This window comes from Trichoderma aggressivum (assembly GCF_033847375.1).
Source record: "Trichoderma aggressivum f. europaeum strain CBS 100526 chromosome Unknown scaffold_024, whole genome shotgun sequence".
Taxonomy (NCBI): Eukaryota; Fungi; Ascomycota; class Sordariomycetes; order Hypocreales; family Hypocreaceae; genus Trichoderma; species Trichoderma aggressivum.
The window spans coordinates 448,016-471,257 of NW_026946390.1; the positions used below are offsets into that span (position 1 = coordinate 448,016).

General features: G+C 52.5%; 12 protein-coding genes across 12 annotated transcripts; 7 read left to right on the forward strand and 5 right to left on the reverse strand.

Annotated features, from left to right (window-relative positions):
- Positions 1 to 1,395, forward strand: Triagg1_6294 (CAZyme family GH132; the record flags this gene model as incomplete). The annotated part of the gene is made up of 2 exons (XM_062900902.1): positions 1 to 1,290; positions 1,351 to 1,395. The coding sequence occupies 2 exons, from the start codon at positions 1 to 3 to the stop codon at positions 1,393 to 1,395; spliced, it is 1,335 nt and encodes a 444-aa protein (XP_062754840.1).
- A 441-nt stretch (positions 1,396 to 1,836) lies between these two features.
- Positions 1,837 to 3,327, reverse strand: Triagg1_6295 (uncharacterized protein; the record flags this gene model as incomplete). Its single annotated transcript, XM_062900903.1, has 1 exon — positions 1,837 to 3,327. The coding sequence occupies one exon, from the start codon at positions 3,325 to 3,327 to the stop codon at positions 1,837 to 1,839; it is 1,491 nt and encodes a 496-aa protein (XP_062754841.1).
- Positions 3,328 to 4,979: 1,652 nt separating this feature from the next.
- On the forward strand, positions 4,980 to 6,311 carry Triagg1_6296 (uncharacterized protein; the record flags this gene model as incomplete). Its single annotated transcript, XM_062900904.1, has 1 exon — positions 4,980 to 6,311. The coding sequence occupies one exon, from the start codon at positions 4,980 to 4,982 to the stop codon at positions 6,309 to 6,311; it is 1,332 nt and encodes a 443-aa protein (XP_062754842.1).
- A 172-nt stretch (positions 6,312 to 6,483) lies between these two features.
- Positions 6,484 to 7,710, reverse strand: Triagg1_6297 (uncharacterized protein; the record flags this gene model as incomplete). The annotated part of the gene is made up of 2 exons (XM_062900905.1): positions 6,484 to 7,125; positions 7,228 to 7,710. 2 exons carry the CDS (start codon positions 7,708 to 7,710, stop codon positions 6,484 to 6,486), a joined length of 1,125 nt encoding a protein of 374 aa, XP_062754843.1.
- A 597-nt stretch (positions 7,711 to 8,307) lies between these two features.
- Positions 8,308 to 8,875, forward strand: Triagg1_6298 (uncharacterized protein; the record flags this gene model as incomplete). The annotated part of the gene is made up of 3 exons (XM_062900908.1): positions 8,308 to 8,520; positions 8,628 to 8,727; positions 8,802 to 8,875. The coding sequence occupies 3 exons, from the start codon at positions 8,308 to 8,310 to the stop codon at positions 8,873 to 8,875; spliced, it is 387 nt and encodes a 128-aa protein (XP_062754844.1).
- A 133-nt stretch (positions 8,876 to 9,008) lies between these two features.
- Triagg1_6299 (uncharacterized protein) lies at positions 9,009 to 11,336 on the reverse strand (the record flags this gene model as incomplete). The annotated part of the gene is made up of 1 exon (XM_062900909.1): positions 9,009 to 11,336. The coding sequence occupies one exon, from the start codon at positions 11,334 to 11,336 to the stop codon at positions 9,009 to 9,011; it is 2,328 nt and encodes a 775-aa protein (XP_062754845.1).
- Positions 11,337 to 11,954: 618 nt separating this feature from the next.
- Triagg1_6300 (uncharacterized protein) lies at positions 11,955 to 13,169 on the forward strand (the record flags this gene model as incomplete). Its single annotated transcript, XM_062900910.1, has 1 exon — positions 11,955 to 13,169. One exon carries the CDS (start codon positions 11,955 to 11,957, stop codon positions 13,167 to 13,169), a length of 1,215 nt encoding a protein of 404 aa, XP_062754846.1.
- An 849-nt stretch (positions 13,170 to 14,018) lies between these two features.
- Positions 14,019 to 16,517, forward strand: Triagg1_6301 (uncharacterized protein; the record flags this gene model as incomplete). Its single annotated transcript, XM_062900911.1, has 1 exon — positions 14,019 to 16,517. The coding sequence occupies one exon, from the start codon at positions 14,019 to 14,021 to the stop codon at positions 16,515 to 16,517; it is 2,499 nt and encodes an 832-aa protein (XP_062754847.1).
- Positions 16,518 to 16,650: 133 nt separating this feature from the next.
- On the reverse strand, positions 16,651 to 17,082 carry Triagg1_6302 (uncharacterized protein; the record flags this gene model as incomplete). Its single annotated transcript, XM_062900912.1, has 1 exon — positions 16,651 to 17,082. One exon carries the CDS (start codon positions 17,080 to 17,082, stop codon positions 16,651 to 16,653), a length of 432 nt encoding a protein of 143 aa, XP_062754848.1.
- Positions 17,083 to 17,358: 276 nt separating this feature from the next.
- Positions 17,359 to 18,783, forward strand: Triagg1_6303 (uncharacterized protein; the record flags this gene model as incomplete). Its single annotated transcript, XM_062900913.1, has 4 exons — positions 17,359 to 17,413; positions 17,616 to 18,151; positions 18,254 to 18,644; positions 18,710 to 18,783. The coding sequence occupies 4 exons, from the start codon at positions 17,359 to 17,361 to the stop codon at positions 18,781 to 18,783; spliced, it is 1,056 nt and encodes a 351-aa protein (XP_062754849.1).
- A 455-nt stretch (positions 18,784 to 19,238) lies between these two features.
- Triagg1_6304 (uncharacterized protein) lies at positions 19,239 to 19,802 on the reverse strand (the record flags this gene model as incomplete). The annotated part of the gene is made up of 2 exons (XM_062900914.1): positions 19,239 to 19,464; positions 19,603 to 19,802. 2 exons carry the CDS (start codon positions 19,800 to 19,802, stop codon positions 19,239 to 19,241), a joined length of 426 nt encoding a protein of 141 aa, XP_062754850.1.
- Positions 19,803 to 20,884: 1,082 nt separating this feature from the next.
- On the forward strand, positions 20,885 to 23,162 carry Triagg1_6305 (uncharacterized protein; the record flags this gene model as incomplete). The annotated part of the gene is made up of 2 exons (XM_062900915.1): positions 20,885 to 22,855; positions 22,923 to 23,162. The coding sequence occupies 2 exons, from the start codon at positions 20,885 to 20,887 to the stop codon at positions 23,160 to 23,162; spliced, it is 2,211 nt and encodes a 736-aa protein (XP_062754851.1).
- Between the last annotated feature and the right edge of the window lie 80 nt (positions 23,163 to 23,242).

A 23,242-nucleotide genomic window follows, 5' to 3' on the forward strand; every position in this document is an offset into this window, starting at 1 on the left:
ATGAAGTACACGATCCTGGCCGCCACACTGGCCGCCTCCGTTGCCGCCTCACCTTCTCACCACCACCAGCACCATCATGCGAAGAAGAACGCTCCTCACAAGGTCGAGAAGCGTGCGCCGGATGTTGTCACTCAGGTTGTTGTCGGACCTACCCAGACCATTTTCCAGCTCGACGGCAAAATTCTCGATGCCGACAAGGCCGCGGCTGGTCTGGCTGACGGTGAATACGTCGTCATTGGAGAGACAACCCCGACTTATGTCCCCCCGCCGCCGCCTCCTCCCCCATCTCCGTCTCCGTCCACGACGACCAGCGCCGGAGGCATGAAGGCTCAGTTCATCGAGGAGCCCTCCTCATCGTCCGCACCTCCCACCACCACCACCACCTCCGCTCCTCCGCCGCCGCCCACGACCACGGCTCAGCCCACGAGCAGCTCTGCACCTCCTCCTCCTCCCAAGTCCTCTTCGAAGCCTGCCAAGCCGAGCCCCCCCTCTGGCGGCAGCGGGCTGAACGCCGATTTCCCCAGCGGAACGATCCCGTGCTCTCACTTCCCGTCCGATTATGGCGCCGTGCCCCTCGAATGGCTAGGCACCAGCGACTGGTCCGGTATCCAATACGTTCCTAGCTATGTACCGGGTGCAGATGCCATCAACGACATCATCACCGGTATTGTTGGCGACAAGTGTAGGTCGAGAGCCATGTGCTCTTATGCTTGCCCTCCTGGCTACCAGAAGACACAGTGGCCCTCGGCTCAAGGATCGACTCTGCAATCCATTGGCGGTCTTTACTGCAACTCGGACGGCTTCCTCGAGCTGACTCGTCCTGACCACCCCAAGCTTTGCGAGCCTGGTGCTGGCGGTGTTACCATCCAAAACGACCTCGACGATTCTGTTTGCACGTGCCGAACTGACTACCCTGGTATCGAGAGCATGGTGATTCCCGCCTGTGCCAATGCCGGTCAGACCATTCCTCTCTGCAACCCCATTGAGTCTGATTACTATGTGTGGGATGGCAAGAGCACCTCCGCCCAGTACTACGTCAACAAGAAGGGCTACGGAGTTGCGGATGCTTGCGTCTGGAACAGCCCTCTCGACCCCGATGGAGCTGGTAACTGGTCTCCCGTCATTCTTGGCGTGGGTAAGACCGCTGGTGGCTTGACCTTCCTATCCATCTTCCAGAACCTTCCCACGAGCACTGCTCTGCTGGACTTCAACATTGAAATCACTGGCGATGTCAACAGCAAATGCTCGTACATCAACGGTGTGTGGACTGGCGGCGACAACGGTTGCACGGTAAGCATCCCCCCTTTCCCAGGATAAAGAAGGGATTAAAAGCTAACTGTTATCAAATAGACTGCCATGCCCGCTGGTGGCTCAGCCGTTATCCGATACTTTTAAAATGGTACCTTCGGAATGACTTTTCCTACCTTTGGTTTATTTTTTTCGAGTACCATATAATTGGATATTTTCGTGTGCATATTCGTTTCCTCGCAGCACATTGGTGGAAGGGGGGTTGAAAATGGCTATCCCCCCTAGTCATAGAGAGAGGACTGGGGGATGGGTCGAGAGAGAGAAAGAACCGCGATACCAGGAAGGCCATTGGGGCCTTCCACTAATGCACTTGCGCCTCTCTTCTGCTATTCCTGGCTGAATGGCCGCCGTGTCGTCGTGTGTGATATACTAGTAGACATACGCCTTGTTCTGGTGGTGTACAGTACTTGGGATCTCATTTAATGCTTTTTTTCGTCTTGTTGTCTACGGGTTATTTTTTCCAAATTAAAGAGTCTGCTCACGCAGTAGTTGGTCCTGGGGTGAAGATATGATGAGTCCTTGAATAAATTAGAATTCCATGGCAGTTCCTACTCCCGATTCCCTCTCCTTTCTTAGCTGTTCGTTTCTCTCCTCCTGGTCCTCTTTTAATTTTTCCTCCACGTCGTCTCTGAAGCTGCCCAAGTCAGGAGGGATAATCTGCATTTGTACGCTTGGCGCACTCTCGACGAAACGTAGTTGTTCTGTGACGTGCTGAATGATTTCCTGCAAACGTTTCTGGGGGTTGCGATTCTGTCGCGGCTCGCCTAGAATCTGTTCGAGGGTTGGGAAGAGGGTGTCCTGGCGGAACTGCTCTCTCCACGGAGCATGCTCTGGTAATATAGGGCTGATTTTATCCTGGCAATTGATGGCTATACTCGTCTCATACGTCCAAGCTCGTGCAACATTCCGGGGGGTGTAACCACCTCCGCCAAAGAGGATCATGGGAATGTTGAGTCTCTTACAGAATTCAACACATGCGCCATGCCCCTGCACCTGGAGGTTGAATCGGCCCAGGCGATCTCCTGCGAGAGAGTCGGCGCCGCATTGGAGCGCGATGGCGCCTGGTCGGAATTTCTCAACAATCTTGCCGATGATGTTGTTAAAGAGCATGTCGTATTGTTCGTCTGTAATACCGTCGTTGAGCGGAACATTGACGGCGTGGTGGGCTCCGGGATTATGTTCGCTCTTAGGCCCATTATCGTCCAACGCGCCAGTGCCGGGGAAGAAGTTGTTGGGGTCGTATTTATGGAAGGAGACTGTCATGACCCTGTCGGTTGAGAAAAAGGCCTCCTCAACACCATCGCCGTGATGTACATCAATGTCAATATACAAAACACGTGGGTAGAATCGCAGCAGCTCCAGAATGGCGATGACGATATCGTTGATGTAGCAAAAACCAGACGCCTCAGCCTTTTTTGCGTGGTGCAAGCCGCCACCCCACGCAATAGCAATGTCAGACTGTTTGCCAACGATTTTCCGGGCGGCATCAAGCGCACTACCGGCAGACATGGAGCAGTAATCATAGAGGCCGTCGAATAAAGGACAATCGGAACCTCCCAAGTTGTATTTCAGGTCCGGGTTCTGGTTCTCAAGATCACGAGGAACTGCCTCCGGGAGGACAGTGCCCAGAAAGTCGAGATAGTCGGTGGAGTGGAAAGACGCCAGCTCCTCGTACGTCGCGGCCCGGGTCAGATAGTTATCCATGGCAAAAGACATGCCATACGAGTAAATCAGGCTCTTGGACAGCGTCAGGCGCCAGGGCTTCATAGGATGTGTCATGCCGAAGTGGTGCTTCTCCATCTCGGGATTGCAATGAAAGGACACATTGTAGCCCTTGGGGCGAGTGATGCCCGACGATTCGGCCAGGCGTTTGCACTGCTGGTAGAACTTTGCGTTTTCCGCATCGCTGGCAATGCCGAGGGGCTGGACATATTCCTCTACTATGTCGCCATCGGGGTCGATGTCCAGTTTATGAGGGAGGTAGTTTGGCTTTGGAACACGAAACCTGTAGTTGTCCATGGTGGGCGGAAGAGGTGAGTCGGCTGGGTGATTAAAAAGGGATAAAGAGAATATCCTCGTCGGTTTAGCGCTCTATGGCTATTACATCAACGACTTGAGGAAACTGCGTTGAGAAGATGAACGGGATGAATGACTGATACACAGCTATAACTGTCAAGGGTCAAGGGATGAGTGAGGCTGCTGATTCAGCTACAGCGAGCATTATGCTGCTTGATCAAATGCATCCCAATGTGAGCGGTCGAGATTGCGATAGCATTTGCAAAAGACAGCCTGGCCTTTTCTTTTAGCCACTCCGGACGCGTAAGAGATAAAAATTAAAGTTGTAGATGGAGGTATGAAGAACGGACTGAGAAGAGTGAGCGAACGCCATCGAAAAGCTCCGAGCTGCCCATCTGGCCGGAGTCACGTGAGATTGAAAAGCTACTGCTGAGATAAGGTTTTATCGAATCCACTGAGGAAGGAGTATGTACCATGTCCATGTAAGAGAAACTGCAGGTACTGGCCCTGAGATAATGAGTAAGCATGGTCAGGTCCAGCATCTGTCTGGTGGCTGTTTCTTCTCATGGATTGATTGCATCTTCTCCTCCTTCATCCCTTCATCTCTTCATACCTACTAACCCATCCATCCACTTGCCCATTAACCAGATTTGCTCCCCCCAGCTCCACTGGAACTAGCCTGTACTTGCCTGCAGCTTCACGGAACATTTCTCTTGGCTCTCTGGCTAAGCCTCGGAATTCGCCACCAGACCAATTCGACGCACCGCTCTCTCTTAGGCCTGCATAAACCTCGAAGCTCCGCCCATCACTAATTCTGCATCTCCTCCGAAACGGCAGCCCAGCCAACCCAACTTATTTGTCTGCCGAGTAACGCGCTGCCTCATCTCCATCTCCATCCTCCTTCAAGCGACCCCAAAGCAGGACAGGCGCCGCAGTTTCAGTGGCATCGAGGTGAGCCCGGCCCATTTATCGAGTCGCTCTGCGCCCGTGTTTGCGTTGCATTGCTCTGCGTTGCTCTGCGTTGCGTTGCGTTGCTCTTGACAACGGCTTTTGCTCTGGGATAGGGCTGGTTGGACCCGTCACATCCACATCAGCTGGAGGACTCAATCATTCGTTGGAGACGTCTCCTTGCGGGGACTTCTTGCCAGCTGGTGATTGCTTTTTCTCTTGCTGCAGAGCTACTACCGTCATGCACGCTCGTCTGCCTATCCATCTGCTGTGCCTGCTTCGTGTCCCCAGCTAGATGGCCTTTGCCCTTTTCTTTTTTCTCTTCTTCTTTTCTTAATGAGCATTGCCCATTTTTCTTTCAAGCATCTCTCCCATACGGTGGATACGGAATATATGAGACCGCAATAGTCGCCCGCCTTGGATGCATATGGCCTGATATCACCATTGGCCTACTTTTTCGGTCCCATCTATTCCTATCCCACCCCCAGCATTGCGCTATTGCTTCTGCTCTCTACTTTGCTCAAAATCCTTTACAAACAACTTTACATCATCCCATTTAAAAGCCTTTCTGTTTTTCATCAAGTCATATCAGCCTGAAAAGACTCATCCGCTGGCTTGGGTGTCTCTCATCGCTGGTCATTGTTGTCCATCCATCATCTATTCATCGTCAAATTTGTGGACTCGGCGTCGCCAAGTCGTTAACCATCATGCCTAGAGACGATTTGTCCATTGACTTCGTCAAGAGGATGCCGCAGGCCGAGCCTCTAGACCCCGGCTTGATCCTCGATGACTGGTTCAACCGCGTCCAGAATCTCCCCGAGGAGATTCGCTTTATCCATGAAGAGATTACAGACAAGGACCGCCAGTACAATGAGTGTATTCGAATGATTGAGGATCGTGATGGAAAGATCCAAAAGTGGATCAAGACGAATGGGAGCCATGAGCCCAACCCAAAGGAGGATATGCTACGGGCCCAAATTCGCGAAAACTATGCTCGCGCTGACCAGTTTGCTCAAGACAAGATCAACTTGATGGAAAGGCTACTGGTCGTTATGGACAAACATACGCGGAATCTGGATGTCCAGATGAAGCTGCTCTACGATCGTGCCGAGCCTGGGTTTACAGACCCTGACGAGGTTCCTTCACTCCTCCGTCCCAGTGCGACTAATCACAGCGCTCCCTCGGCTCGGACCCTGAACATCTCCAACAACATCAACTCAGCTGGTCCTCTGGCTTCACCTCGCAACCCGATTGCCAGCTCTGCCAATCCAGCCATGGTTCGGCTACCCAACCACCCTCAGATTAGGCATCCTCAGGCCCAGCAGCATGTCGCGCAATACCATCAGCATCCATCCTCCGCACCAGCTACGCCAGCTGCAAGCATCATACTAAATAGACAGCGTGAGAGCTCGGCGGGCCCGGCCACAAAGAGAGGGCCACGGTCCATTACAGGGCCCGGAAATCTGCCGACAACCTCAAGCGGATTAGCTAGACATTCATCCCTTGGTCCTGGTATACCAAAGAGCGGCTCTGGGGCCAATTTAGGAGCTAGCGGTGCTGTCCGGGCAGGTAGTGCTGGACCGAGAGCAGGATCGGTAAAAGGGGTTGTCGGAGTAGCGGGTCGCAGAGGCACTCCGACAATAAGTGGTCGGAAGAAGCCGCCCAACAGGTCGTCACTTTCACGGGTGAAGAAGGCCTCAAACAGAAATTCGCCGGCATCGACGGCGGATAGTGATTTGTCGGACGCTGGAAGCGGCAGCGGTGAAGAGGATGATGGTATGGAATCACGACCGAGGGCCACCATGGATGGCAAAGATGGGGATGAAGCGCTCGGAGACGCTGACGATGACGAAGACGGTGGTGATGACAAACGATACTGCCTGTGCCATAACGTGAGCTATGGCGACATGGTGGCTTGCGACAACGACAATTGCCCCTATGAGTGGTTTCATTGGTCGTGTGTTGGGCTTAAGAGCGAACCCAATGGCACCTGGTACTGTCCCGAGTGTACCGAGAAGTTTCAACGAAAGGGGAAATAGAAGATGATGTAATTTTGTTTGCGTGAGTAGTTTTAGATTACAAAACTGCAGCTGACAATCCTATTGTCTGTACGTTGTCTTGTCTTGTTAGTGAAGTTCCATATAAGACTCTCGGTGTAAGATGAGAGCTTCGTTCCGTCATTCGCGTTGGACTTGGCACGATTGCGAGGTCTCATGACTTCTGCAGGATGCAGTGAACAACGCCACGTCGTACACCCTCGCTCTCCTCTCTTAGCTCTGAAACAGTGGCGCCCTTTGAGCGGGCCGCCTCGATGAAGTCGTCCAGTGAGCCGCCGACTCCAAAGTATAGTCTTTTGGCAGCTACATATGCAGCTGCTGTAGCACCCGAACCCCGCTCTCGTTCAAGGATGGTAAAGACTGTTTGCGTGAATGCCTGCAGCGCAAATGGAGAGTAGATGGTCTCTGCGCCCACCATGAGCGTGATTGGCGCTGGCAGGCCCGATGAGAAGGCTGGTAGATGGTACAGGCAGCTGATGAACTCGGGGGACCAGGCTCCGGAGATGAAGGACAGGTGAATGCCGCTGGACGAGAGGAACTGCTCGAAGGCTTGGATTATCTCGGGGGACAGTTCAAGCTCGCCTTCGATGTTGAAGGCGTCTTGGAGGGCTGGGTTGTGAGTGTTGTGGAGGGCCCAGGCGAGGACAAAGTTGGGCAGAGTGACGAGGCGGAGGACAGATGGGTTGTAGTCGGCCAGGACGAATGAGCAGGGATTTTGTTGCCATTGGTTGCGTGATTGCCTTTGCATGATCCAGGTGAACATTGCAAGAGAGGGAAGAGCAGTTCCACAACCCAGCTGTTGGGTTTCGAGTCAGTTTGATATTCTTATTGTGACGGTAAAATAGGTAAAATGGAAAAGGAGAGTTTCGAGAATTTCTTTGGATGGATGTATGCGTACCTCGACTACACGAAGAGATGAAGCTTGTTGAGCGGCTGTGAGCTCGTCCTGAGCGGCAAGCACCTTGACGAGATCAATGCTGCTCTCCCAGCTCTTGAAACCGCCTTCATAGATGCCCGTCTTGACATCATGCTTGCCCAGCCCACCGTCGTCGACCCGATCCTCGCCATTGACCACCTCGTCGTCCTCGGCCATGAGCTGCACTCTTACATCCCAGAGCTCGCGGCGAGGCAACCGCAGGCGAGTTTCACTGGCGCCGTCGTCTGCAACGTCAATGTCGAGCAGATCGTAGGCGAGCTTGGAGGGCAGCTGTGAGAGGAAGTCGGAGAGGCTGTGGAGAGTGGCTGGGAGCTGGGGCTTGCCGGCGACGGGGAAGGCGCTGTATGATGCTGGAGGTTGGCTTTGGGTTGTGATGGTTTGTGTTTGAGACTGATCGATGTCGTGGTCTATGTCGTCTCCGGAGAAGCCAAATGAGAAGGACATGGCTTTTTTTGGTTGTGAGTAGTTTTCTTTTCTTTCTTTCTTTCTTTTACTATTTACTCTTCAGCTTGATGGAATGAATATGACGTGCTTATGGTAAGTGAGAAGTAGTGGAAAAATAAATAGTAATATCCAAGCAGGCTGACTGAATGTGAAGAGAAAATGTCGAGATAATTGACTGATAAGAGGAATATTTCAAAAGATTCGATTGTCGTGCCCTCTGGTTGGTATTTGGTGGGGCAGCCAATTGACTTCCATGGATTTGTTAGGGGAAGAAAAAACTTGGAAGTACCCGCCTGTGTTCGGTTATAGGGACGGGAACTTTAGGCTAGAGATGACCTACTCGTACAGTGGCTGCGATATCGACTTCATCTTTAAAAAACATATTGGATGACTGATGCAGCAAAGCGTGGCAGTTTAACGACCTCTTTGCTGTATTTTGCAACTTGTCTTTCTTTTATCAAGACCATATTGTATTATACATTTCCCACATTATCTTCTTAGTCATTGTCACGACATATAGTACTTCTACCCGAGACGTCAATGTCACGCCCGTCCATCTAAAAGCATCATCTCATCTCTCACTCATCGCCCCAAAACATGCGCCAGTCCCTCGCCAAGCTGGCATCGGCCTCGGCCATGCAAAACGGCCTGCGGCCCAAGCCAATGGCCCTCCTGCCTCCCATCCCGCTGTACCGACGGCTTCTGCGCGCCCACAGGAAATTCCTGCCCACGGAAATGCGGCTTCTCGGAGACGAGTATGTCAAGGCCGAGTTTCGAGCCCATCGGAAGGTGGACAATCCTGCGCACTTGGTACGTTGTGAATGCGATCAAGGAAGAAGAAGGCCAGGGGGAGATGAACTATCTGTCCTCTTCATTTGTTTTGTTTGAGTGTGTGCATTGCTGACTTGTTCCTTCAGATTGGCTTCCTTTCGGAATGGCAGATGTATGCTCAGCAGATTGAAGGCGAATCCTGGGTGGGTGAGAAGATTGATCAGGGGAAATTGCAGAAGATGAGCGGTAAGCGTTACACATGATCCCCCAATCTGCCGGTTTTCTTTGCGATGAATCAAACATCTAACTTGGGCTTTCAGACGAGCAAATCCAACAGTTGTATGACTTGATGCAGGCCATTCAAAAGCATCACAACGGAGAAGATGTTGAATGATTGGCCTTTGAACAAGGGCCTTGTGGGCATTAAAATTGTAGAATTAGATTGTAAATTTAAAAATTGTATACATACTCGACATATATATCTAGCATCTATCAAAAATATAGAGGGTATATCCTTCATCGCTAATCTACCTCCCCAAGGCCTCGGCAATCCATGTTGCCTGGATGGCACTTACTTTCTTTGCGTAATTCTTATTCGTGTACACATGCTCAAGGAACATGATGGCTTCCTTCTTTTGCCCATGCATGACACTGGAGGGATGGATGGCAACCACATGCTTGCCGTGGACAGTCACAAAGCTTCCGTCCGGCGCCAGCATGGCCGTCCTCATTGCGAAGCCTCGAAGAAAGCACTTGATAACCGCCTCTGCCTTCTCGGGCGACAGAGGGGTGAATGGCTGAGGATCCGGCGCCGGCGTTTCCGAGAGAAGCTTCTCTTTCAAACACATTCCTCGAAGCTGCCGACGAATGTTCAATGCCTGCTTCATGTTTCGAATGTTGATTTTGCGCTTCTTGCACCACTCCATCCTGTCCGAGTTCTCTGCAGTGTACATCTGCATGGTTGTCAGATACGTGATAATGTCGCCTTCTCGTCTCTGGATATCCTTGCGATACGATTCTACTTCTTCTGCGCCCTCCTCTGACTGCACATGTATAAAAATGTTGTCTCCTGAGGTAAGGCATGAGATGGCATCAATTACCTCTAGGACGCAGTCAAACTCAGGGCCCGAGGCAGCGAGAATAACAGCCCCAAGGGGAGCAGAAAGGGGAAATCTAGCCATCATTTCGCCCGCCGATGTGATGGTGCCGTCATCCGCCAGAGCCCCGAGGAAATGTAAATGAAGCAGCGCCATTTCTATAGCTGCGGGTTCTGGTGCGTCTATCAGTGGAAAAGACAGTACGTCTTGGATGCCGCGGGCCTTCATAGTGAGAACGGCTCCGAGAACGTCGTTTCTTAAGATTTCCGGCAGGTCTGAGTCTTGTAAACTGTCAAACGCACCTTCTGTGTAGAGCCTGAAGCATTTGCCTGGTCCCTCACGGCCTGCACGACCGGCGCGCTGCACAGCGGATGATTTAGATATCGGCTTGGCTAAAAGAGACTCCATGCCAAGCCGTGGTCTATACTGCTTCACCTTGGCCTTGCCGCAATCCACGACATATCTCACACCGGGAACCGTGACGGATGTCTCAGCAATATTGGTGGCGAGCACGACTTTGCGTGTCATAGGAGACTTGGCGGGCTGGAAAGCCACCCTCTGTGCTTCAATGGAGAGCTGTCCGTATAGCGGCACGGCGATGATCTTGGGCACGTTGGATGCAAGGCTCGTGGCATATTCCTCAATCAGCCGTTGGGCAGATTCAATGTCCTCCTGGCCGTTGAGAAAGGCCAAAATATCCCCAGGCAGTGGTTCCTCCACATGAATTTTGAAAATCTTCTTCAAAAGTGCGTCTTGCAGGTCGGCCACTGGCCGGGGCTCGTATAGGATCGTGACAGGGAATTGTCGACCTTTAATTCGAAGCAACTCAACATTGCTCGCCTTTTCTTTTCCTGGGATAGCCGCATTGCCAAAAAAGTCCTGGATGACACCCACTTCGGCTGTAGCACTCATGATTATCACCTTGAGTGGAACGCCTCCTCTTTGTGTTTTATCCCCAAACAATATCTGTTTCAAGAATCCGGCAAGGAGATCGACGTCCAGGCTTCTCTCGTGGATTTCGTCAATGACGACGGCGCTATACTGTCTCAGATATGGATCCCGGAGAAGCTCCTGCAGTAAAGTACCTTCGGTCAAGAACTTGATCCTGGCACCTCGTGGCACTTGGTGGTCGAATCGAACCGAATATCCGACAAGCCCATCTGGCCTTCCCTTGCCAAGCGGCGTGCCCGCCTCGGTCGAAACACGATGCGCCAGAGTTGTGGCGGCAACACGTCTCGGCTGTGTAATGGCAATCATGCCTCCCACGTATCCATCCTCTTCCCGGCCTGGCAGCTTAACCTTGTGTCGCTTGCACCAGGATTCCTGGTAGAGAAACTGGGGTACCTGAGTACTCTTACCAGAACCGGTTTCTCCAACTATCACAATAACGTCGGTGCCTAGGCGCTTCACGACCGTTCGGATCTCATCTTGGTGCTGCCATATCGGCAATTCCCGGCGAGCTTTTAGCAATGGGTGCTCCTTGGCTCCTCTTGGATTTCGAGATTTGTGATTTGTTCCGCTACTTTCGAGTGATGGCTTTTTGGTCGATTGTTGTGGCTGTGTTGTAGCGTTCGAAGGTTGCTCTTGCGACGGGGCTTGCGGCGTTGATTTGAGGCCGTTTGCTTCGACTTGTTTGGGTCGCGAAGATGTCAGATATCCTGCTACCGAGATGGTTTTGCCTCCAATAGTGACGGACCCGGAATCCTGGCGAGTTTTTCGTCTCTTGGGCGCATGTTCTGTGGCGTTCGGTGCAGCCATTGTCGGAAAACAGGATACTTGGCAGAATGTTATGAAGAGGCTGCGCAGATGATTTGGCTCGACATTGGTTCTTTTTTCTTCTGCTGTGAGATGTCTGGCAAAATTTCACATGTTGGGCAAGGTACGCTGAGCTAACTTGTCGTCGACCTAGCTTATCGATAGCGGCGAGTCTACGAAAATTCTGCCCCATTATAATTGGCTCCTCATGAGCCTGTTAAGGCCATTTCTTTCATAAAATAATTATTTCTTGGTCAATTTATCAAGAATAATGATAAAAAAATCCATTTTATATAATAATACATAGCAGAATATGCTTTTAAGCTGATCTATGGATCACATTGGTGGGTTAAATATAGATTTAGGGGCACCAGCGCCTGCGGCGGTGTGAGCCTAGTAGCTATTGAAACAGGGTCCTAGGCTAGTGCTCCTACGGGGTAGACTTGGAGTGGCTCAGATAGGGAGTTGACACCCAAGCCTCACTTGCTTCTTTGTTCTTCTCTCGTGACATCTCCTTTCTCTCGCATCCCTAACGCACCGCCGTTTTTTTGTCTTTGTTCTTTTAATTGCGAAACGCACACTACTCTCTTTGAATCTTTGAATAACCCAGTCCTAATCACGATGAAGAAGTTCGGTTTCGGCAAGAAGAGCGAGAAGCACTCGCCTGCTCCCTCAGACAATCCGTATGCCAACCAGGGCAACAATGATCCCTATGCCGAACAGACGAAATATGCCAATATGGGCTCCCACCCGCCGACCCCGAGTAACGGTGTTCGACCACCCGCCGGAAATGGCTATGCTTCATACCAGAGTCCACCTCCCCAGCAGACTCCCCCGCCAGGGTATGGCAGCGACCGATACGGCTCAGGCGGTGGCTATGGCTCCAACCGCTACGACAACGGCCCAAGCAACAATAACCCAGCGGGTGCTAGAGGCCCTGGAGGGTACGGTGGCTTTGGCCGCGATGCCGACAGCAGCAGAGATGTGCCCTTCGCTGGGGCACAAGGGGGACCCCAACAACCACAGCAGCCGGCTGCCTCCACCCCACAGTCGGGCACCTCTGGTTCTTATGGAGGCTATGGCGAGCAGCGGGAGTTGACAGAGGAGGAGCAAGAGGAGGCCGACTACCAGGCGATTCTTGCTGAGAAGAGACAAGTTCAGCAGGACAGTGTGGCATCAGTATCACGCTCAGTACAGATGGCCAGGCAAGCCAACGAAGTCGGACGTGCCACTCTGGCTCGTCTTGGCGCACAAGGCGAACGATTGCACAATACCGAAAAGAACCTGGACCTTGCCGCCAACCAGAATAAGATTGCTCAGGACAGGGCAGCGGAGTTGAAGACACTCAACGGCAGCATGTTCGCAGTCCACGTCGGAAACCCCTTTACGTCCAAACAGCGACAGCAAAAAGCCGATGAAGAAGTGCTGTCTCGCCACCGGTCTGAGCGAGAGCAACGAGAAGCGACACGGCGAGACGGCTATGCAGCAACTCAGCGCATGGAGCAAAACATGCGCCAAATGGGGGGTTCGGCCATGGGCCGGGCACAGGGCCGCAAGAAGGATTATGGCAAGTTTAACTTGGAAGATGAAGAAGGCGCCGACGAACTGGAAGACCAGATCGACGACGGTCTTACCGAACTGGAAGGCCAGGTCAAGATGATGAACATGGTTGGTCGAGCCATTGGCGCCGAGGTGGATGCTCAGAACACGCAAATCGATCGGATTATGAACAAGGTAATTCAGCCCTGGAACCCCTGTCACATGCTCCCTCCCCTTGACTCATATAATACCGGTATCGGATGGCTAACGTCTTGTGTCACAGAGCGATGCTGTTGATGATGCTACGAGGATGAACAGAGAACGGTTGGCCCGTATTAGGTAAAAGGATTAATAGAGGCTCAAGGTCTAGATAGACTGCTGCCATGTTTCAATGCTTTGTTTCATAATATGATGTAGTTGATATGCTATATAAATTATATGATTTATGTATTACGTTGGATGTCTTTGCCTTTACGCTTTTTGAAAGAATGATACTTTTTGCGATGGAGAGCTCCAGTGACGATACTGTTGCATTATAGTATGTATGTACAGTGTCCGCTAACATCTTTGCCGTGGAACTCCAACAAAGGCTGAGACTGGGCGAGTTTCCTGCTATTAGCACCGTGCCATCTTAGTCATGAGATTTCTACCTAGCTGGATTCGGCATCTGTCGGTTCTTACATTCTCCTTTCGAGGTACCTTGCATTCCTATTGCAGCCGCCTTACATCAGAATGTCACCGCGTGGTATCACTTTGCCCCTTAGCATCAAGGCAGGCATCAGGAGCTTCGGACTTGAGTCACACTTGAGCTGGTCAGTGGCTTGGCTCTGATCGAACCCTCGTCTTTTGTCTTCACCTGATGGCCTGATTTATATTCTTGTATATACACCGTCTGTTTTGTTTTCTTTTTCATCTTCTTCCAGCACTCGGTCCTTTATCATATCATTTTGTTCATACTCATACGTGTGAACTTTGGTCCTCAGGAGCCTCTTCGCATCGCTTTGCACAGTGTCGCAATCGCTCCCCATAATGATTCTCATTGCTCGACATTGCTTTGTGCACATATATCGGACCATGAGAGTATGAATTGGATTGTCTTAGTTGAGCAGGGATATCTTCAGATCGAATTGCTTTTGAACCGCCTCAATGGCTTCTGTCTTCACATACGACCCTGACCCTCCCCGGGTCTCCTCGCCCTGGATTCTGGCCGATGATGCAGACAGCCCTCAGCCTCAGGGATCCGGAGCGGCGGTGACTCAGACCGGCTTGCTGTCTGAGTATGGCGTCACAAGGCTTGAAGCTGAGCCGCAGACCGGCCCGATCGAATACAAGCTGCATTTGCTCTTGCGGTCGCGGCGCAGCTATGTGTACATGAGTACCGTGCATCAGAAGAGAGACAGGCTTCATGCTCAGCCTGGGGATGGGTCGGCAATGTACTCTGCGTCTCCTGCATCGTCGAATCAACCGCGCCAGGAACGTCTCCAACGTCTTACAACGCAGCTGCTTTGGCGCTTGCAACAGTCGTCGCCGTATCATGCGACCAGCTCCAGAGAAGTGAGAATACCAAAGTTATCAGACGGCAAAGATGATGCCAATTTGGATCTCTACGGCACCCAGATCCCCGGGCTTGAAGAGTCGCAGGGCGCCCTCTATGAGATAGGTGTCTCTGATGACGGAACACTCGTTGGGCTCGCCAAAGATGAGCTGGATGAGAGTATCGCTACCCTCAGGATCATGGCCGCGAGTCTTGGATGCGGCGTTACCGTAATGCGAATGGTCATAGTGGGTGACTGCGAATGGATTGAAATAGCAGAGGTCGATGGCGACGCTACCAAGAATCCAGTTCAGGTGTCTAAACAGGATAAACTCTGGGTGGCTGAAGCATTGATAACGCCTAATACTGAGCTGCAGCATTCAACGTCTTTCAAAGATGGCGGGAGCTACGAAGGATCTCACGGTGGAACTCCTCTGCAATATTCTGCGTCAAACACGGCTCCAGGCCATGCTAAGTCTACAACTCCGCAGCTGCGAGTTACCTTGACGGGCCCTATAGCGTCAGGGAAATCGAGTCTCTTGGGAACGCTCTCTACGGGGACTCTGGATAATGGCCGAGGCAAAAGTCGCTTGAGTTTGTTGAAGCATCGCCATGAGATGGCATCCGGAATGACCAGCTCTATTGCACAAGAGCTCATCGGATACGAGGGAAGGCACATTTTCAGCTTCTCTCATCGCAACATTGAATCATGGGTTGACATTCATGACTATTCCAGCAATGGCCGACTTGTCTTTATGTCTGACTCGGGTGGCCACCCGAGGTATCGACATACAGTCTTCCGCGGGCTTATGAACTGGGCGCCGCATTGGATGGTTCTCTGCATTGCTGCAGATGACGCCGAGGTGACTCCTCGAGCTCATGACATGGCTTCCTCTGCAATAGACTCGGGAGACACCGACTTAGTAAAGGCCCATTTGAATCTTTCGCTCAAGCTCGATGTCCCGTTAGCTATCGTCATTACGAAACTGGATCTCGCGTCTAAAGTAGCCTTGCAAAAGACCATGACAAAAATCCTCGCCGCCATAAGAGATGCACATCGCATACCGAAGCTGCTGCAGCCTGATCAACAGCCACAAGATCAGTTGGCAGAAATCCCACAGGCGGACTGGGATAAAGTGGATAGCCTGGTTAAGAACATGTCCGAGAATGGAGGCCTATTGAAGCATGTCCCTATTGTTTTTACGAGTGTCTTGAAGGGCATTGGTGTTGGTCTTGTTCATGCTTTACTTGCAAGTCTGCCTCTACCGGCGCATGACTCTACAGAAACAACTATGCAGCCAGGGCAACCGACAGACCTTTTCCACATTGATGACACGTTCAGCTTGTCCAGATCGCTGGATGATTCGCCATCGGCGGAAGGAGTCATTGTATCCGGCCATGTTCGGCTCGGTAGCTTCTCTGTTGGGCAGACCATTGTTGTAGGACCATTTTCGTCGAGTCAAAACCGTACCTCCAGCTCTGAAGGCCATTCATCCGCCGACGATCGTGGATCGCCAATGCTGAATGCAGCGTTAGTCGAACATGTCAAAAGCACCCGGACGGATGCCACACCACCATCCATTGCGGCAGATGAATGGCAGAAGGGGCGCATCGTGAGCATCCGTAACCTTCGACTGCCCGTAGGAACATTGGAAGCCGGTCAAGTTGGATCAATAGGCCTCGTGTTCGAGCCTAGCCAAACCGAACTCACTCCCTTGGCGGATACTCCTCAGATTCAGAGGGGGATGGTGATGGCGACGCTACCAATTGAAACGCTCGGCATTGAAGTTCCTATCCAGGCTTCACGTGGGTTTACGGCGACCTTTGACGAAGGTGCTGCCCAGTTCCCCCCGCCGGGCACAACAGTCAACGTGCTGTTTGCTTGCGTCAGAACTACTGCTCGAATCCTCGACATCTCTGTCCAGCATCGTGCTGGAACAGGTGAGGCCGGAGATGATGCAGGAGGCACCATGACCAAAGTCTCGGTGGAATTCGTTCATAGCCGAAAGTGGGCTGAGCTAGGGACATCCGTCATTATCATGGGGAATAGTAGTCAAGATGGATCGGGTTTGCAGGGCTTTGTAGGAAAGATCACGGAAATTGTGTGCTGACATGGAAACACATGTCAAGAGTCGCATATCATTGGGTTATTTTATTATGTTTAATAGATTATGCTTGACACCAGTAATAATCGCTTTGTCTGCACCTTGCTTTGATTCGCCACCCAACCCCCCGGAGGAGCTCTCAAGCTCTCACTAAGCCGTAGAATAGAGTCCACGTCAATATGAATCCGGGCAAGCCATTGAAGATGCCGCCAGTCCAGATTTCCAGGGCGCCTCTGTAGTAACGACCAGAATCGAGGACGGAGCGGCCCTCTCCCAGAGAGCTTGGCGCAATCTGGAGGATGTAGAACAGAAGGCTGGTTGTTATTGAGAAGGCAATGTAGAACAAGAAGCCATAGTAAGACTCGAGACCAAGAATCCCAGCAGCAACGCCAAAGAGGGACGCCGTCAAGCTGTGAAGATTGGTGAGAGCCTGCTCCGCGGAGATGAGGTTAGAACAAGTCAGAATGGCGGCACCACTCATGGGTACGAGGGAGGGGATTGGCCGTACCTTTGTGTTGTGGGCGACTGAGTCCTGGACAATGGGGTTGATCTGCAGCTCCTGTTCCGACATTGTTGTGGTGAAGAGCTTGGGCGCGTTGGATGAGTGTGAAATTATGTCGTGATAGTGACAGCTTGTATGTATGAGTAGAGACAGGCTAGAGCGGGACCTCACAGTGCGTAAAAATGACGGGCCGACGGCACATCCGACGTCCGACCGCCCACCAACTGATGGTGGGGTTGAGACGCCGGAAAGCTAGCGGCTTACTTGTATATAGGTACTTGGCCGAGTGACGAGAGCTTCTGCACCTGCACATTCCAGTCTCGTTTTTTTCCTTCATTGACCACCATGGAGCACACTTTCGAGCCATTGAAGAACGACCTGCTGCTGCGAGCGGCGTGGGGTGGGTTCCTGCCATTCATCTGCCCTCTGCGGTAGCCGCGAATTGAAGTTTTGGGACATGTGCTTATACGTTGTGTGTGCGCCGTATAGGCCAGGCCGTGGAACGACCTCCCATGTGGGTGATGCGCCAAGGTAATGAATGTTTTGCGATCGAGAGCAGTGCGGAAAGAGGGAGCAGAGCGGCAACTGACGAGATATTCCAGCCGGCCGCTACCTCCCGGAATACCATGAAGCAAAGGGCACGCGCGACTTCTTCGAGTGCTGCCGAGATGCCGAGGTCGCCTCCACATTAACGCTGCAGCCCGTCGAGCGCTTCGAGGGCCTGCTGGATGCCGCCATCATCTTCTCCGACATCCTCGTCATCCCCCAGGCCATGGGCATGCAGGTGGAGATGGTGGACAAGAAGGGCCCCCATTTCCCCAACCCGCTGCAGAGCCCCGCGGACGGGCAGTACGAGCAGGTGCTCGGCCGAGGCGTGGACGTGGCCGCCGAGCTCGACTACGTCTACAAGGCAATCACCCTGACGAGGAAGAAGCTGGCCGGCCGGGTTCCCCTGATTGGCTTCTGCGGCGCGCCCTGGACGCTCTTCTGCTACATGGTCGAGGGCGGCGGCACCAAGCTTTTCGCCCAGTCCAAGACGTGGATCTACAAGTACCCGGAGGAGACGAAGAAGCTTCTGGCCAAGATTGCTGATGTCTGTGTAGACCACCTGGCTCTTCAGGTGAAGGCCGGTGCTCAGGTATGGCTCGATTCCAACTTTTATTTTCACCTCTCTCTCTCTCTCTTCTTTTTTTTCTGTCTATGTATCTCGGCGAAGCAGCTAATCACGGGTGGTTTGTAGTTGGTGATGGTATTTGACTCATGGGCTGGAGAGCTGTCCCCTGCTTCTTTCAAGGAGTTCTCTGAGCCTTACCTTGCTCACATTGCGCAGAAGCTACCGCAGAAGCTGCAAGAGCTGGGATTGGAGAAGGTGCCTATGACGGTGTTCCCTAAGGGCGCTTGGTACGCTCTCGATTCAGTGTGCAATCTGGGCTACAATGTCGTCGGCATGGACTGGCTGCAAGACGCCGCTGAGGCTGTGCGAATTAGAGGAGACAGGAACGTTGTCTTTCAGGGCAACGCCGATCCTGGATGCTTGTATGGCTCAAAGGCCGCCATCACTGAGGCTGTTGAGACCATGGTCAAGGGCTTTTGGACCGGTAACAAGGGCTGGATCGCCAACTTGGGCCACGGTAAGATATACACACCCTGAGGGCCGTTATTACAATTCATCATTACTAAATCATGTTGTCCACAGGTATCACCCCTGGCGTTAACCCGGATAACCTAAAATTCTTTTTCGAAGAAATCCATCGCCTGACCAAGCCTTGAGGCTGTGGCAAAGGGGAGGAGAAAATAAAACGAAGAAAGTGAAAGAAAAAAAAAATACAAAAGGTGGCCGGCTCTCGATTCAGCGGCAGAGTCAGAATAGTATATTGAAATGACAAGCTGTATTGTAAGCCCGATCTAAAAACCAAGAATCGCTCCGTCTGTTGAAATACCCTTTTGGTTTTGGATGCCGTTTCCTAATTGAAGCCCACAAACAATCTCTTTTTTTTTGTTACCACCGAGAAGACTCCGTACCTAAACACGAACCATGACGAAATGCGCCCTACGAATTCCAAACACCATGAACAAAGTAGTTTCTGAAAAACCGGGGAATTTGAAGAAGCGGAAGAGAGAGAGGGCGAGAGAGTTGAGGAAGATGAGGAGGAGAGGAGGAGAGGAGGAGAGGAGGAGAGAAGAGAGAGGGGGAAGAGGCAGGAATAAAGGAATTCATCGACGCTTTATTGCTTCTTGCCAAATAGCCATCTTCTCTTCGTCTCCGTCTTCTCCACCCTTTCGGCCGACTTGTCAGAGGACTTGTCCGACGTTCTCTCGGGGGTTTCGTCGATGGCTTGCTCCACGCTACGGTTGCGCGCCAGCTCTTCGAGTTCGTCCTCGCCCTTGAATATGTTGCCAGCGCCGCCACGGCCAACGTACTGGGCTCCCGCACTAAGTCGCCGAGGCACGCTATAAACAAAAACTCATTTGTTAGAAACTGCATGATTCGGAAACAACTTGAACGTAGTGTGGTGTACTAGAGGGTCTCTCCCCAGCAAGGCATAGTAGAGAGAGGGGGAACCGTAGAAAAAGAGGGCCAAAACTTACGCCTTGACGTCCTGGCGAAGACGAGTCTCGCGAGGGTCGTTGTTCTGCGCCATGTTGCCAGTGCCCCCTCGGCCAGTCGTAACAACGGCCGTTTTCAGCACGGGGGTCTCGAGATCCGAGGGGTTGATCTTTGGTGACTGAGCGGCATCGGCCATGTTGCCCGCGCCGCCGCGGCCATGGGAAGCGAACTGAGCAGCCATATGGTACGGGATTGTACGAGTATATATATATATATATATAAGGTTGCGACCCAGGCACTAGATGTTTTTCGTTTCTTCTTTTTCTGAGAGGCGCAATATGATTCATCCAGCCTTGGGGAAAAGATGGGGGATGTGAGAGTTTGGTAGCCTTACGGGCCGGCGGGTCATCTGCCACAGGGGACTTTTCTCAGCGCTAGAGGGGGACTTCTTTGCATTAAGCGTGGGCTAGGACGGAAGCGGCAAGGGAGCGATTCTGTCCTGATTTGACGACATTTGCAGCTACTGTACTCATGCTGTAACTTGGACCAACTCATGTGATGATGGAACAGAGACACTGTGCGTATTTTACAGGTACCGGGTACAGTGCGTGCTGGCTGGGTACCCGGCCTGTTAGTGGTACAGTACCAGGTATAGTAGGGTTCCATTATTTTGTGTTAGGTTTTGAAAATCTCCCGAAAAGTCAGTGTCCGCAGATACATAAATACTGTGTAACAAAACACCAACAACATTATCTTGTCTCACAACACTATCAAGTACCGTCGTCGTCGTCGTCGTCTACATCATCGCATCTACATGTCTACTACGTTGTATATAGTATAAATTGCCGAGGGTGGTGCGTGTTTTTTTCTTTCTTTCTTTTACTAAAATCAAGGCCATTTCGAACCTCTCCACTCCAACATGTCATAACCCCTCACACCCAATCCCCTCCGTCCAACCACCACGCCCACCCTCAGCTGCTGCATCACGATAAGCGCTAATGAGGGCGAGCTGCGACAAAAACAAATGACGCTTCACCTGCAAAGTCATGCACGAAGCGGTACCTGCACATGCAACCGCTGTTTGGCACCCTGTGGAGCCGATCCTGAGCCGCATCCAGTATAAAGAGGTACGAGCAGCTTTTTCACCAGCCATGTAACCTCCCCCTCCCCCCACAATTCCTGCCTTGTCATCTGCCTTGTTTTGTTCATCGAGTCGAGAGAGAGCCTTTCTTCTGCTGTTCTGTTGTCGTTGTCGTTGTCGTTGTTTTCTTCTTTCAACGCATGGTTCAAGCTTGACGAACAAAAGAAGCAAAAAGGCTCACCATGGCTAGCCGCTACTCCTCCGACGAGGAGCGCGAGAGGTACAACATCCACGTCACCCGTCGCCAGTCGCCGCCCGGAGTCCGTTATGTGACGAACCCGTCGGTGCGGGGATCGCAATACGACGGGCCCAGCTTTCTCAGGCCGGAGCTGCGCACCACAGAACGCACCACGGCCATCACCAGGGCTCTCTCGCGCAACCGATCGCCGCCTCGCGAGAGCCCTCGGGATAGCCGCTCGGCTTTGGGCCCTACCGCTCCGGCTCCGGCTCCGCCTGCGCCTGCGCCTGCGCCTGCTCCCATCATCATCAACAACCGCATCTACAACGAGCATTCGTCCGACGAGGACCTGAGCGATGACAGCCCGCGCCGCAGCCGCCGAAATGTCTACCGCCGCTCCCGCTCCCGCTCCAGCTCTCGGTCCAGCTCCCGCTCGGCGTCTCGATCGGGCCACATGACGCGGGAAATGTGGGAGGCGGAGCAAGCTCGCCGTCAGCTGGACGAGATGCGAATCAGCACTGAGCGCGAGAAAGAGCATCGTCGTCTCGAGACGCAATACCGTGAGGAAGCAGAGCTCCGCCTTACACAGCGACAGCTTGAGGATATGAAGAGGCGCACTCACGATGAAGACGTCGAGAGACGCATCACCAAGGAACTCGAATACAAGCGCCTCAAAGAAGAAGGAGCTGCTGGGGAAGCTGCCGAGGAGAGGCGGCGACTTGAAAAGGAGTATCGCGATGAAGCCGAGCTTCGTCTTACGCAGCGACAGCTCGAGGAGATGAAGAGACACGGCGCTGAGGCAGAGGCGGAGAAGCGGATCAGGGATGAGTATGAATACAAACGTCTCAAGGAGATGGGAGCTGCCGAAGAAGCTGCCGAAATGAAGCGGCGACTTGAAAAGGAGTACCGTGAAGATGCAGAGCATCGTCTCACCCAACGGCAGCTTGATGAAATCCGAAAGCGCGAATCTGAGATGATGGTGGAGAAGCGCATAACTAAGGAGATTGAGTATAAGCGCCTCAAGGAGGATGAGGATGCTGCTGAAGCTGCCGAGGAAAAACGACGGCTCGAAAGCCATCTGCGCGAAGATGCAGAGCATCGCTTCACGCAACGACAACTTGAGGAGATGAAGAAGCGTGAGTCTGAGATGGCGGTCGAGAAGCGCATATCCAAGGAGATTGAATACCGGCGCCTCAAGGAAGAGGAAGATGCCGCCGACGCCGCTGAGGAGAGACGACGGCTTGAAAGGGAGTTCCGTGATGACGCTGAGCTCCGCTACGCACAGCGACAACTTGACATCATCAGGAAGCGTGAGGCCGAGGCCGAGAATGAGAAGCGTATGCTGAGGGAACTCGAGTTTAAGCGCCTCAAGGAGGAGGAGCACAATGCTGGAGAAGCGCGCAAGGCTGCCGAAGAGAAGCGCCGCCGCGATAAGGAATATCGTGACGAGATGGAGCTTCGCCAGGCGCATCAGCAGATTGAGGGCATCAAGAAGCGCGAGGCCGAAGCTGACATGGAGAAGCGCATCAAGAAGGAGCTCGAGCTCAAGCGCCTCAAGGAGGAGGAAGAAGCTCTCGAGGAGAAGCGCCGACGTGAGCGGGAGGCCCACGAAGCCGTCGAGAAGTACAAGAAGGCTGAGGCGGACCGCATTGCCCGCGAGAGAGAGGAAAAGGAGCGAATGGACAAGGAGTATAAGCGTCGCCTGCACGACGACCTTCTCAAGTCTGGCCTTGACGAGCATGCCATTGAGGCCATTCTCAGCAACAAGAAGGTGCACCAGCCTGCTCCTGTGGCCCCTCAGCTTCCCATGGCTCCTCATGCTCCCATGTCGCCCCATGCCCCGATGGGACCCCCGATTCTCGCTCTCCCGGCGCCAGAACATCAGGTGGAACGCCCAACCTACACCAGAATGGCGCGTAGGTACCTCTCGATTGAGACGCTGCGAACATTCCAGATCGAGTATGAATATGATAATGTAAGTTTTGACTCTGGCCCTTTAGTTTCATAAGCAGGGCAGCCACTGACACGCTTCGTCTACGCAGGACCCCGATTACATTTTGATTAAGCGATGGGTTCCCGAATGGGAACAAGACCAGTTTTGGCAGCACACCAAGGTCCTTCGGGAGAAGCGCACCAAGACGCTCATGGTCGAGGAGAAGAAGCATCACCACTCCGACCCCGACTTCGAGTGGGTTCGCAAGAAGCACAGCAGCAAGCACGACCGAAAGAGGAGCAAGTCGCCGGCGCTGCTCATGTATTTGGCGGGTGCTCGCCCGTCTTAATGACTTCACGACATGATACCATGTATTGCGAAATGTGCGGGCCAAGTTTTTGTCTGTTTTTATGTAGTCCGTATACTCTC